At 38.2% G+C, this 13,893-nt stretch overlaps 1 protein-coding gene across 1 annotated transcript in view; it reads right to left on the bottom strand.

Moving 5' to 3' along the window:
- Positions 1–13,893, bottom strand: part of ARFGEF3 (ARFGEF family member 3) — an 85,833-nt gene that overhangs the window by 4,270 nt on the left and 67,670 nt on the right. Inside the window, exons 23-32 of the mRNA XM_005154771.3 lie at positions 13,715–13,859; positions 12,475–12,597; positions 10,152–10,255; positions 8,720–8,864; positions 6,675–6,803; positions 5,956–6,132; positions 5,265–5,379; positions 4,533–4,635; positions 3,757–3,888; positions 2,046–2,176 (exon numbers count right to left, since the gene is read on the bottom strand). Of these exons, the coding sequence (XP_005154828.1) occupies positions 2,046–2,176; positions 3,757–3,888; positions 4,533–4,635; positions 5,265–5,379; positions 5,956–6,132; positions 6,675–6,803; positions 8,720–8,864; positions 10,152–10,255; positions 12,475–12,597; positions 13,715–13,859 (1,304 nt within the window). The remainder of the gene's footprint in view (positions 1–2,045; positions 2,177–3,756; positions 3,889–4,532; positions 4,636–5,264; positions 5,380–5,955; positions 6,133–6,674; positions 6,804–8,719; positions 8,865–10,151; positions 10,256–12,474; positions 12,598–13,714; positions 13,860–13,893) is intronic.

Raw genomic sequence — 13,893 nt, 5'->3', positions numbered from 1 at the left:
ACCTGTGTCAGTTTGCTTACCATGACACAGCTGTCATTGCTGATATATTAGTAAAATATACTAGTCTTATTATCTGACAGTGCTAAAATCTTGATGATTAATATATACATTGGAGCTTTTTATGGGGAAGTAATTTTCTGCTGTAAAAATCATTAGAGACTGACTCAGAAAAGCTCTTAAGAGAATATATAAAGTTAAATGAGTGTTTGCATTGATTTCAAGAGGCTAATCCTGTTCCAAAAGCAGGATCAGAATGAAGGAGATCTGATTTCCTTGTAAAAGCCAAAAAGGCAATTTACAAGGACAATTTGAAGTCCTGCTCAGTTCCAAAAGAAACTAGTACAGAACTATAGGTGAAAACACACAATGCCAAAGCTGGTTAAGGATAGGATCTTCTTATTCTGCCTAAAGTTTCAAACTGAAATATATTATTACTTTTTAGGAAGAAGAAAAGCTCCCTTACCCCAGCTTCCTGTGAAATGATGCAGCATTAAGGAAACAAAAGCAAAAAGGGAGAAGAGAAACCCCACTAAGGTTAAAGTAAAACTTCTGAAAAGCTACAGTTATTAGCATGCAAGACTGGCATATTACTGCATTGCTGTAGCAAATAATATGAAAAAACAGTGGTAAAGTCAACCTTTGAGCCCTGATTTGGTGAAAAATGAGCATTGCTGGGGTAATATCTGCCTATTGGCATATACACTTTTTGCAGTTGTTTAGACAAAGCGCAGTGTGAGAGCATTCAGAGTTTGTATTAATTGCAAGCCTTTGTTATTTGTTTAAAGACAAGCAAGGCCCATACTGCCTTTACAAACACAGCCTGTTAGATTTGCATGGCCTTATGTGGCATGAGGGGTGTACTCCAGTCTTGTTCTGCATCATTATAACAAGAAAAATGATATGCAAACCTCTGGATAAAACAGATATTTTCCTTCCACAAGGGAAGGGGTTTAGACTGTTAACCTTTCTTTGTGCAGGGCCTTGTTCTCTGAAGGTGAGGCAGCAGAGCATGTGCTCTGGGGGTAAACTTCTGTATAGCTCTGTAAGAACACAAACATCTTGCATGGTCTTTCTTTCTGTCCATCACGTTCTGGCTCCTTGTTGCAAGCAATAGTTTAGTTTTGAATGAGAACACCTGAAGTGGTACAGAAGCAGGTTTGGTATCTAGTAAAAGACAATTTCATGCCACATGTTACATACCTTGCAATACAAACACAAACCCTGAATGCAAAATTCTAATTCTTGTCTCTGTTGAGGTTACAGCAGTTGTTTAAGCAACTAAGTGCAAGCAAAAAGAAATATTCTTTGACAGGATCAGATTGTCATGCAAATGCATGAGTTTCTGAGGTAGTAACATACAGGACTTCCACAAAAATAAAGTGCCAAGCAAAACCAATGTTCCCTAGATCAATATATTGACAGTTTTGCAGCTTTGGATATGGTTTCTCCAATTTACATTTCTCTGGTTTATCCATTAACTTTTTCTACCTTCTTAATCCAGTGATACTGACTTTAAAAGACCATTAGTGAAGCAGACATTATTTCATTTGCTAGCTATCATTACAAATGTAACAGTACTTCCAGTGCTCTCTTCAAACAGAAATTTTTAACTCTACTTCTTAAAGAAAAGAATCTCAATATTGGAAAGATTTTTCTAGTGTTTCTTATGAGGATTCTTAATTTAACCTACATTTCCTCTAATTGAAGGCTTTCTGTGACCTTATCTTTTTACTGTCTATCAGAATCAGTTTCCTTATTTAGGTTTCTAAGGGCCACGTTATAGACCCTGACACAGGCTCCTCTATCACTATAACGGCTCTTGCACATGCCTGCTCACCAGTATGTGATCACAGTAACATTTGGAGAGCAGACAGCAATAACCTGTTGTCTCCTTTTTTACAAAGCCTAATTTTTTTTGATTGGTGCTTTTTGTTTTTTTATGAGACCCATATAGAGGCATGGTTTGCCAGGCTCTGTTCACATCTCTGCTAGTCTTTTTTATGTTGCTTTTAGTGACACAGCATTTTCCTAATAAGATATTTTACCTTCTCTGCGAATGCCCATTTGGTTTCTTATCTGGTGGCAGGTCAATGATGAGCACGCATGACTGGGCATGTTCAAATCCTTCCTTGTTGCTAGGGGTCTTTGGGGAGCACTGGGTCTCCAGCATGAAGACCTAAAAACCAACAAATTACATAAACCAAACAGTTTAGCATTTGCACTGGGTCCTTGTTGGGGGCTGAGAAAAGGATTTCCTGCATTGTGAAAGATCTGTTATGATGACTTATTTTACAGTGATGGAGACAATGCAAGGTATCACTCCAGCAGACCTCCCCTGGAGCATGCTGCTTTGGTAAAATAGCCTCAGAGGCATGGGCTACCTCCAGACACCCAGCAGAGCACAGGACAAGAAATTGACATCTTTTTATTTCAAGTTAAGACATAATGCCAAATACTAAAACAAGCTTTCTGCTGTCTGTATGCTACTATCAGGAAATACCATGTATAGTGGAGAAAAGAACCTGTTTGTATAGTTAGCCTGTTGTTGTACCTAGAAAGACTGGTTGGAAGGTTTATTTTCAGCCATGAAGATCAAGCAGACACCCAATTTGCAACTCTGGGTGAGAAACGGGAAAGCAACTCTCAGTTGCTGTAGCATTGTTTTGTAGCTTGCTAGCTGTGTCAAATCCTTGCTGAGAAAGACTCGGGGACTGCCACTGATAGTGTCTAAAAGAAAAGCATATATGCCACATCTCCTGCTTTTTTGAGTTCCATGTCTTTAAAACTTAAAACATTTTTTTCCATTCAAACAAAAGTCTGCCCCTGCCACATTATTTGTGATCACAAATCCTGGTCTGTGTGTTTCAGATTTTCAAGCAGCATCAGGGTGTGATTAATCAAGTCAAAACTGACACCAAACAGCTGCTGGCTCTTTTAATTCAGCTCCTTTCCCATGCTGAAACTGTCATACAATATTCACAGTTTTACGGTACCCTGCAGGTCATTAAGTTCAGTCTGCTGTATTTGAAAAACCTTGTTTCATATTACCATGTTTACAAAATGAACAACCTCTACTGTAGTCAAAAGGACCCTGAGAAGGTTGTCTCTAAGCTTGCTCTGCTGATTTGGAGTTAGTGGTGAGTGTTAAACCATTTGTTAAATGTCAGCATTATCCTCTAGTTCTCAGAAACTCTCTTTATTCTCTGCAATCTATACCAGGTATTTATAGAGAAAATTCCTCTTCAAACTCTCCTCTGATAGTTTGAACAAATATTGTTTCTCTAGTTTTGTATCACAGTCTCTGTTGTAGTGCATTTGTTGTCCTTTCAATTTATTATTCTTTAACAGAGTTATCAGAAATGTATATGACATTCTAGATGAGGATTCATAGTAAAACTACTATTTCCCCTTCTCCATCAGAAACATTTATACTGATGTATGCTAGGGTTCCTGGTTTTAAAACTACATTACACAGTAGGCTCATCATCAGTTCTCCTCCGGTACTGAGGCATCTTTCCCCACCCTAGGCATTCCTAATTCCTACTTACATGGGGTCAGTTTTAAGCTGTTTTTTTTTTCCCTAGGTTTTATTACTTTTTCTCAATACTACTGTTAGACAAATAAATGTCAGGGAGGTAATGAAGAAGTCTTTGCCCATCGGGTTTGTGAGGAAGGTGGTTGTAAAAATGCACTTTCATAAAGAAAAGACCCCTGTTTAAAAGATTTTCCAACTTTCCCTGAAACATCAGTAAGTACCTGTTGTGCCATGGCTCTGATTCTCCAGTATTCAGCTTCAGCACTTGGTGAAAGGGAGGGGGCTGCCACCTTCACTTCACAAGCATCTCCACTAAAGCTTTCAGAACCACTGTGGAAATAGCCCAATAGGTTCTATAGAGAGACACAACATCAGACTTTCACTGTACGTTAAACAAAGTCAGTGACTGCAGCATTTTCCAGTCTCTTTGTGTGTCATACAAGATTCAGAGTAATCGATCCCATTACCATAAGCTGGTCGGTCACCTGTTCCTTAGCATTTGATGTATCTGACGTAAAGGCAATACAATTTCTTATGTGCTCCAGCCTGCGATGACTTGACAGGACTTTTTGGTTACAACAAAGACAGTGAGTTGAGAAATAATCTGTGTAGACCTATGGAGAATGCAGCTACAGGATCAAGTAAGTAACTTTGTCTTCTGCCTAGTTTCAGACATTTCAGAGGAATAAATGGATCAAATGGTAAGTTTTCACCTTCTGATTTCATACTGGCAAGGAAATGTAAAATCAGCATGGGCTGTTAGCAGCTCGCGTTGTCTGTACATGTTTAGAAAAACTGATTATAATCTCCACTGTTGATACAACACCTTTCATTGTGAATTGACAAAATAACAGAAGCTACCGCATAATCCTTACACTTCTTTTCCTGGCTTTGTACCCAAAAATTTTTCTGAAAAAGAAAAAGTAACCTGTCCAAAGTTAGTGAATCTGTAACTAGTGTCATTATGTTTTGTCTGTCAGAAAAAAAGGCAGTTTACCTTTACTGGCTCCAGAGTGGCAGAGAATGCATCTTGCAGGGCACAACATGCAAGCCTCCACATCTCCTCAGTAAAAACAGGCCCTGCTGTCACTAACACATACCTGCAAAAATATGAAAAGACATTACCATGTTCAAGAAAGAGCCGGACGATTCTTATAATGGAAGAAGGTTGAAAACAGAACAAAAGTCCTATTTGGTGACTAGCTAATGATATTCAGCTTCCCCAGTTGTTACTCTGACCTATTTTTGCAATGACACTGTGGTTTTGAGAGTATTTTTTCCTTTGCTTTTCCTCTTTAAGTAGTCATCCTGCCAGGACAAGAACCACACATTGTGTAACTATGTAACGCAGTGCTTATTTTGATTGTGACTATAAGAACCAGGAGACTGTGAATGGTATTAATTACCTCTAAAGACCTGCAAATTCCAGCAGAAAGACCCTGGATTATTTTTCCTAGGGATTAATTATAGACTAACTTCATATATGTAATATACAAGTGTTTTTTATGAGAATTATATACATAGTAACACCTAAAATCACAGGTTCTGAAGCAGACTGAAAGCAGCAAGAAAACCTAGTAAGTCCAAAATTTATTATTCAAATAACAAAGATAGATGTATTGTAGTCTTCTTTTAAGATGTTAGACAACTTAATCAGTTGAGGAGTTCTTCAAATATATAAAGACATCCTGTTTTGAATATGCTAACAGAGTGAACAAACTGTGTGTACCTGATACAAGAGCAGCCAACTCTGGAAATAATTTCTGTTGGTTCTGCTACACAGGCTACCAGCAACTTGAAAAGTTCTTTCAGCATAGCATTAATCATATTTTCATAACCAATATCTACAAGGAAAAGATACAGACTGGTTTTAATATCATTGCTTTTTCATTATCATTAAAGTCTTGCTACACTTACTGCTATTCGGAGACTTTGCAAGCCCAAATTATTTTTATGCAGCTATCACTGAAGTTCTGTGTTGAACTATGCATCACATCAAATTGAAACAATCCTTTTGATACTAACATTATAAAATGTCTGAACTTAAGTGGTACTGGAGAATTTCAGTTAAAGCCTGTTTCTGATATTCTAGTTCTTTATGATCAAAGTCTTAGAATCTTCTTTTGGAAAGTATAATGTGCACTGTGATGACTTCATTTTGAAGACAGCCCAAGTCTGAGCAGGAAGCTGGACTAAATAGCTTCTATGGACCCTAACAAGTTTGGGTTTTTTTTTTTCCCCATAATTCTAAACCCTATAAAGAAATTAAAACCCCCAACCCAAACAAACAGAAATTTTCAACCCTCCTCCTCTTATTTTATGCTTGAGCAAACAAAAAGCAATGAAAGCATCTCCCCAAGTAGCTATTCAGTAACACGTCACTGGTGTCTATTAGTAGATGAGACAGTAAAATGACATACCTGAGTGTATGAAATTTTGAATGTGCTCCACTACGAGCTCACAGGAAAGGCCAATGGCATGCTTGAAATTAGCAGATGCCACATCCCAGTATGAATGGTCACCATGGCTGCGATGGAGCCAAAGAGACATCGTGGGAAGAAGAAGATGTACAACTGCATAAATGCCAAATCCTGGTCCTTAAAATAAACATAACGGTGGTTGTATACTTTTTGCTTACAAAGCCTATATGCACAGTAAATTTGCTAAGTTGTTCCAAGCTTGAGGCCAGGGGTGATGCTAAAGAGAGCAGGTTCTGAAATGTTTTTTGTGGATGAGAAGAGTAAGCTGGTTTGGATCTAGTTGTGAAGGAGGATATGAACACTTAGCCAACTGTTTACCTGCTGTCTTTACCAAGCAGATCTACAGGACTATATAATTTTCTTTTTCTATTTCCTGGACATCAGGCAAACATTTTGTGTGACTAGGACATTGATAGAGTACTCCACCTCTTTATTTGGGCAACAAGAGTAAGAGTATACTTAACATACACTTACAAGACGCCTTTTGTCAACATAGAACAATGCACTAACTTGATCATGCTCTAAGAAAATCCCTTTCCACTTAAGAGTGTCTCTGTGCAGCTCCAGCATGAGTAACACACTTCGCAAATCGGTTTAGGATTTTAAGAGGTTTGGGTAAGGGGTTTACCAGCTTGTATTTAATCAAGCTCTTTCATTACCAGGTGTTTTGGCAACATCCCTCAGCAATTCAAACAGCAGATCCAAAGTAGGAGGCTGGTGCTGACGGGGACAGTTGGATATGGCAGTTGTTAATTCTTCTAGCAGAATAATCCAGACATTGATAAGGCCTACAAGTAAGGAAACAAAGATTAAAAACTATGAGTGAAATACTACATTGTCCACCAAACTTGCCCTCAGACAGTGATGGAGGCTAAGACATCATGGATTCTTGCATGTTGACTGTTGCTGTGTAATGGTTGTGGGCAATAACAATTTTGAAATTAGTGTCTCCTTTTCCTTCCCTTTTTATTAAGTTTGTGTTTTATCCCATCCTTCTTCCTCCACAAATACCTCCTTCTGGTCTTCCTTCTTAGTTTACTACTCCCGCTAGTCCAGCCTCTTTAACTTTGGGTGGGGATTTTTAATTATTTTTTTGTTTTTAATGGGAGGTTTTACACATTTCATGAGCATTGCAAACACTGCCAAAACGGAGTATACTCACTTAGGTTATGCTTTTGCGTAAGGATACAAGGTGACTAGCCATAATTTTACTGGCTCTGTTTGGTAACCAGAATTGAACAGCAACAATGCCTCATGAAGTATCATCAAGCTGCTTCACGTATCATGTTTAGATGTTAAGAGGTCACAGACAGAAGTCTATTAAATGTGGATATGGCACAGCTGGACAACTACCAAGCAGCAGTTAGGATTCAGGTAGTACTGTGAGTTCATATCTACATTAGCAAACATGAATGCTCTAAAAGATTACAGGATACAACTAGTTTTCAATAAAAAAAAAAAAGGCTTTTACTTTGTTTCACTAATGAGCCCACCTTCTCTGCCACTGGTAGCCACTCTGAAGCAGGTCCAGAGAAAGGCAATGAAGCTGGTGAAGAGCCTAGAGCACAAGTCTTACGAGGAGAAGCTGAGGGAACTGGGGTTGTTTGCCTGAAGAAAAGGAGGCTGAAGGGGGACTTTATCACTCCCTACAACTACGTGAAAGGTGGCTGTAGCAAGGAGGGTGTCAGTCCCACCCCAAACAAAACCAAACATAGAAAAAGGAAAGTAAAAGTGTGCTAGTAATTTTTGTTCATTTTGTTTTGGGTTTTGTGTTTGGTTGGGGTTTTTTTTGTTTTAAACTAAGATTTATGGTTTAATATTTTTTCAGAGAGCAGCTTTTGTCATCTTTATCCAAGGTAGCAGTGGAACAGGACAACCCATGTGATGGAAGAGCCTAGATAAAAGTAGGTACCAAGAGTTATTCTGGTGAAGCATGTGAATGAAAGGCACTGGAGTCAGCCTGCTTTCTGCCTGACTGGAGCTGGCTTTTCACAGGGACAGCCAGGTCAGAACACTTCAGTAGTCCCGATATTCAAAACTGTATTGCTTCCAAGTGCCATCATGAGTCCAGAAGCAGTAATGCTGCATTCCTCTACTGCTTGGCTCCACACAGACCTAGTTCATCAAACATCTGATTAATCTACAACTCATATAACCACAAAAATAATCAGGAGAGAAATGCTGCTTGTTTTTCTGAAGGTCATAGCACTTTTTATGGACTTCAGAAACACACCATTTAATTTCATAGATCACAGGACAAAAGTTTGGAAACATACTTAAGTGTACTATTTTTCATTCTAAACTCTAAATCAACACTTATTTTTCCTGGTAAAGGCAGGCCTGCCAATACCAACTTTAAAAGGTTTTCACTCCTTCATCTGTTCTCTAGAAAGTATTCTTGTATTAGCTCTCAGAAATCAATACTGGTTATATTATGGATATCAGAGTAATTAAAATATTATTAACTTGTCCTATGAGAGAGGTTTTATTTTTCTCATATATGAGCTGTATATTTTAACGTAAAGCAGGTGACATGACCTGAACTTCCAAGCTCTATGTATGCACATCTGTGCGTACAGACAACAAAGAGGAAATAAACTATGAAGTTTTTCCCTTCCTTTTTGCTTTTGGCAGTTGGCAAAATTTACAGTGACATGTGGAAGAAGCAACTGATAAGTTCTGCATTCATTGCTTATGCACTTACCAGTGTCATCATCAAAGTCGGAAAGGATGCACTCAATACCATCCTCACTGCTGGCTGATTGCTCCTGCACTCTTCGGGGCAAGTTAACCAGCCGGCCACTGAGGAAGATGGGTTTCAAGGGCATTTTATAGATTTTGGCTAATAACTTGGAGGGGGGAGGAGGGAGAGAGATAAAAAAAAGAGAAGAAAAAGTAAATGTGTATGGGAAAGTTTGTAAAAGCTGTCACACACAACACAGATATATAAAAGCTTATTACTGTTACTTACTGACTGCACCTATGACCTTAGAAGCTCCATCCATCAGCTGTACACAGAATATTTTGGAGCTCTGAAGGACTAAGTAAATAATGGTAAAAGTACAGGTTTACTTCAGAGCTTCATTTCCTGGGTTGTCCATTTTGCAACAGATAATACACACTTCATAGAACTGTGCTATAGCTGGGAAGCTACCTGTATTTTACTAGACCTTTCTAAAGTAAATGATGCATTTGCGATATACAGACAGGCTTTCTTTTTAGTCATTCCTATTGTTCTTCCACTGGCAGGTTAAAAGATATAACAAGATAAAAAGTGGCTGTTTCTTTTAAAGAGGAGAAAATATTTCTGCCTCATTGTGAATTGGGTTTTGTAAAGATGAGGAAAAGTGATGTGATGCAATGCACATAGCCTATAGATAGAACACACATTAGATATACAGATAGGTATTCACTACATTTTCTTAGATGAACAACATAGACCATACAGATTGATATGTCTTCTGTTTATTATTCTGAGCTGCCTCATTCTTTTCTTCTCCTCTCAGTCTATGTACTGAATCCACCCATTATCTCTGAATTTAGATATTAAATGCTTTCAGCTATGATAATATCCTTCGTTATGCATTTGTATTGTACCCAGAAAAAACATGGCTTGAGTCCAACAAAAAGACCTGTAGGTGCTACAGAAATACATAACATCAGCAAAACCCACCCTAATAACCCTGGATAATAGTCTGTGCTGTGTGCAAGGAGATTACAGGAAACATGCCAGCATTCTAATTCTTAGAGATCTGCCCTGAGCTTCAGATATGTTTTCACAGTACAGATAAGCTGCTGCTGCATTTTAGAGAGTGTAACCTGTTGCTCTTCTTAAGATCTGAGAATTCTTGGTTGGGTGGTTTGTTTGGGTTTTTTTCTGCCTTCATTCCAAACACTGTTTACAGTACGTGTTTCAATAAGAATGAATGTAGCTTTCAATGATACTGCTAGGTTTTGAGCACTCACATTTTCCCACATGCTCTCTGGGTCTGTGTGTTTTTAACTCCTCAGTTTTAGGTGACTTAGAAGGTATGAGATTCATACCTTCAGATCGCCACTCTCCACTGCAGGTTATTACCACAGAGTCTGGAGGTTAGAACCATTTCCTAGGTCAGGTTAGTACATGTTCACCCTACCTGAGAACATCTCCTGAGGTAATCAAGAGCGGGAAGGCACAAATCTGTAGATGCAGGTCCTGATCCTGGCACACAGTCACCCATCTCCTTACAATCTACTTCCCCTGGGGACAAGAAAGGCAGCATTGGGAAGGACAGAAGAGAAACAAACACAGCATTAGGTTTCCATTTCAGTCAGTTGTGCCCTAATGTCTGAACAGAATCCAAAACCCATCCTTCGTTTGATATTATTAGATGACAAGCAGATGATCCTCATACAAACAGTACATTAATATTGGTCACAGTTTATACATGGACTTTTATATGAATAAATGCTTTAATAAATACATGCCTATTTCATAACTCTTTAGTAAAGTCTTTGACAGTTCTTATAATCATACTTTATAGTCATCTGTCATATTGACCCACTCCACTTTTTTCCATGGTTGTATAAATCACTTGCTCATATTCACCCTTTGCTTAATTAGTATGCTCATTTTTTCTATTCATTTTCACCCCAGTGCCCTGGAAAATTCTTTTACCAAAAGTTCTTCCTTTTAGATTACATTTTGTGCTACAGTATTTCCTTTTGCTGTCTAATTCAGGTGTCAAGGTCTCAGTTTAATCTCTATGACTGCTTCAGTCTCTAGTGTCTCAGTATCACAGCTGTTACTAATTCTGTGGCATCAGCATACTCCTGCTTTCAGGTCAGCTTTACCAAGTGTATTAAATAAGCAGATCAGTTCCAAGGCATCCAAAGGTCCTCCCTGGATAACTCCATTCACTCTAACGTTATCCTTGCCTGCACAGTCTGTTTTCTTCCCCTCTCAGACAGTGTTCTGCCTACCCTAGAATATTTGGCTCATAACCATTTTTCTAATTTAGCCAAATACTTCCCATTCAGTCCTGGATCTGAAGCTTTAACAAGTGCCCATACACATTAACATTTTATTGCCTTAAAAGCTATTCCTCTCATAAAACCCTGCAAGATAAATATGAAATCCTTTTATTAAATCCTACTTTATTCTTTTTTCACTACATTTACTAGCATTTTCTATGCCCTTAACTATATCTTCAATTTTGTATTTTAAAGTCTTGTCTGCTATTGAGATCAGCTAAGTCAGCCAGTTTGAATTCTTTAGTTTTATGTTAAAATACACATAAATGGTAGCACATTTGCTATTGCTCAGTACTGAAGTATTCCACAGTCCTATTACCTTTAATAAAAAAGTTTGGGGTTTTTTTTTTGTATTACCATTAACCTCTACATAACTTTGTTATCTAAATTATATATATATAGAGATTTATATGTGAATGAAGATGAAGCATTCATCTTGCTTTTTGACATGTGACCATAAAATGGACAAACATCTCATAAAAGTAAAAAAACTAAAGAAATGAGAGACTTTTAAGTTCTCCAGAAGGAACATCAGTTCCCTCTACTGGCACTGGACATGCAAGTTTATTTCTCTTTTGTAGTAATAATTACAATTCCGGTCTGTCAACATGAGCTGAATTTTGCCCCTGCTGAAAATGATAGTAAAATAGTTTAACAAGATGGGAGTAACATTAAAGACTAGATCTGCTGCAGTTAGGTGTGTCTTTTAAATCAAAGTCCCTTATAGACCCAGATACCTCTATGAACTAATATAAGTGTAAAACATGAAAGCCTCATTTTACCACTCATTAGAAGTTTTGCATATTACGTAAGGAAGAAAAATATCCCTGCCACAGTTCAAGGAAAAGTGTCAAATTCTATTGATCAAGGCAAGAAAAAGAACACAAATGGGGCAGAAAGACCTAACACCATTTGCCTTTGTTCTGAAGTTTGGAGAAGCACCACAGTTACTCTGCAGTCACATTGACCTGACACGCTTGGTCTCCACTGCCCTCAGCAATGTTACAAAACACTAGCCACAGGGACAGAGTGCTGCTGGTTGCCATGCTCATGATCCTACTGGAGGTTCAGCAGGCTTTCAGTGTTGTATACACCAGTGCTTGTATACTGGTGCTCAGGTGGGCAACAGAAGAAAGGGCAGACAATAAGCAAGTCCTGATGCAAATTAGGATAAAATGAAGCAGCCATTTAATAGAGAGATACATCTTTGCTGCTGTAACAACTTGAAGAATTGACAGCATTAGAAGTGTTCCTGAAATAATCCCTTAGTCTTTTTTTTATTTTATTTTATTTTATTTATTTTATTTAGCATTCTGGACTCAATTTCATCACTGCCTCTCTCTTCCCTACCATACTATGTATTACAAAACTGAACTCTACTCTTCTGCAGGACCAAGTTTGACATTCCATGACTTAATAGGATACAAAGAAAATAAAAATATTTACCCAGTCCTTTGACAAACTTCATAAGGCACATAATATAACTGGTGGCAGCATTGGCAAAGACCTGGATGCTGTCTGTGTTTAGAAATGCTTCAAAGACATCAAACACCGGAGCCTGGCGTTTCCCTGTGAAAATAAGTTGAGAATTCTTCCCCATGCCCCATAAAGCTGATTTTCCAACAGTTTTTTAACAATTTAACTGAATCTGTAGAATCTCTTCTATTCTGGGCAGACAAATAAATTACTTTACAAGTAAGACTTTCTATTGCTCCTGAGGTAATTTGTGTAGCCCTTAGGAGAAAGTGATACAGACTCCCTGCTTTGCCTTATCTGTGAAAAATAGCAGCTTATGCCTGCCCAGATAGTAAGGCTTGAGCTCTTGATCTCAGCACAGTAGCTAACACTTCTGTTTGGTGGAGGCTTGTGGTTTAGTTCTTGGTAACTGCCAAGATGACAGCAGTCACGCTGAGAACTATTCAGACTATACAGTAACAAAAAAACCCTTACTTTTTCTATGTAGATTATTGGTAAGAAGTAGGAAAACCATATTCCTTATACGTGACTTGTAACATTTAAAAATACTAAAATACCTTCTAAAGGCAAAATGATTTCTAAAGGCTTAAAGTGATTTTTCCCTATTACCCAGTTTCCATACAAGCAAACATCTCTGTGAGAGATGCAGAATCACTCTTATTACAGCAAACATGGCTTGAAATAGCACTAGTAATTTGAAGCCTTGAGGTTAAATGCCTGGACAAGCACTTGCCTAGATTATCCCACTAAGTTACCTTCATGTGTAAGAGCAACAGGTTTTACATAGTAAGAAAGGCCATATGAGACATGGTGGTTTTAGACAGTATGGTTCCCTTTCTCTAGCAGGACAGTGACAAGGGTCCAGCCAAGCTCAGTACTCCTGCACTACTGTTTTGCTCAAAAATTTTCAAGTATTAAAGGAAAAAATAAAAAAGAAGAAAAAATTCAAGTAGGTTTAAAGCATTTCTTCCTCATTCTATTTGTCTGCCAGAACCTAGAGGATAAAAGGTCAGAACAATACCTCTCTCTCCCTCCCACCCCAGCTAATAAGCCAGATACTTCAGTATAGCCCTGGAGTCTTGCAGTGCCACTGCGAAGTGCCATTGTTCAGGTAGGGCATTTAAATATATTCAGTTAGTAATTGCATCCCCAAGGAGTAAGACAGGGAAATAAAAACATCTATGAAACCATCAGTGCAGTAAGTCCTTACCCATAGAGTATTCTCCTACAAGATACTCCTTAACCTCTGACTTGCTGCTGCTGTGCACTGTTTCCAGAGCACTGAACAGGGGTCTCCATCCTGACTGGATCTGGGTAGAACACATTTCCACCAACTCTCCTATAGAGGTGACCACCTGCAGACAGTGTAGAACAGGTTAAAAGAATAAA

This window comes from Melopsittacus undulatus, chromosome 3 (assembly GCF_012275295.1).
Source record: "Melopsittacus undulatus isolate bMelUnd1 chromosome 3, bMelUnd1.mat.Z, whole genome shotgun sequence".
NCBI classification, from domain to species: Eukaryota; Metazoa; Chordata; class Aves; order Psittaciformes; family Psittaculidae; genus Melopsittacus; species Melopsittacus undulatus.
The sequence above is the reverse complement of the archived record's forward strand: the minus strand, read 5'-3'. Positions and strand labels throughout refer to the sequence as shown.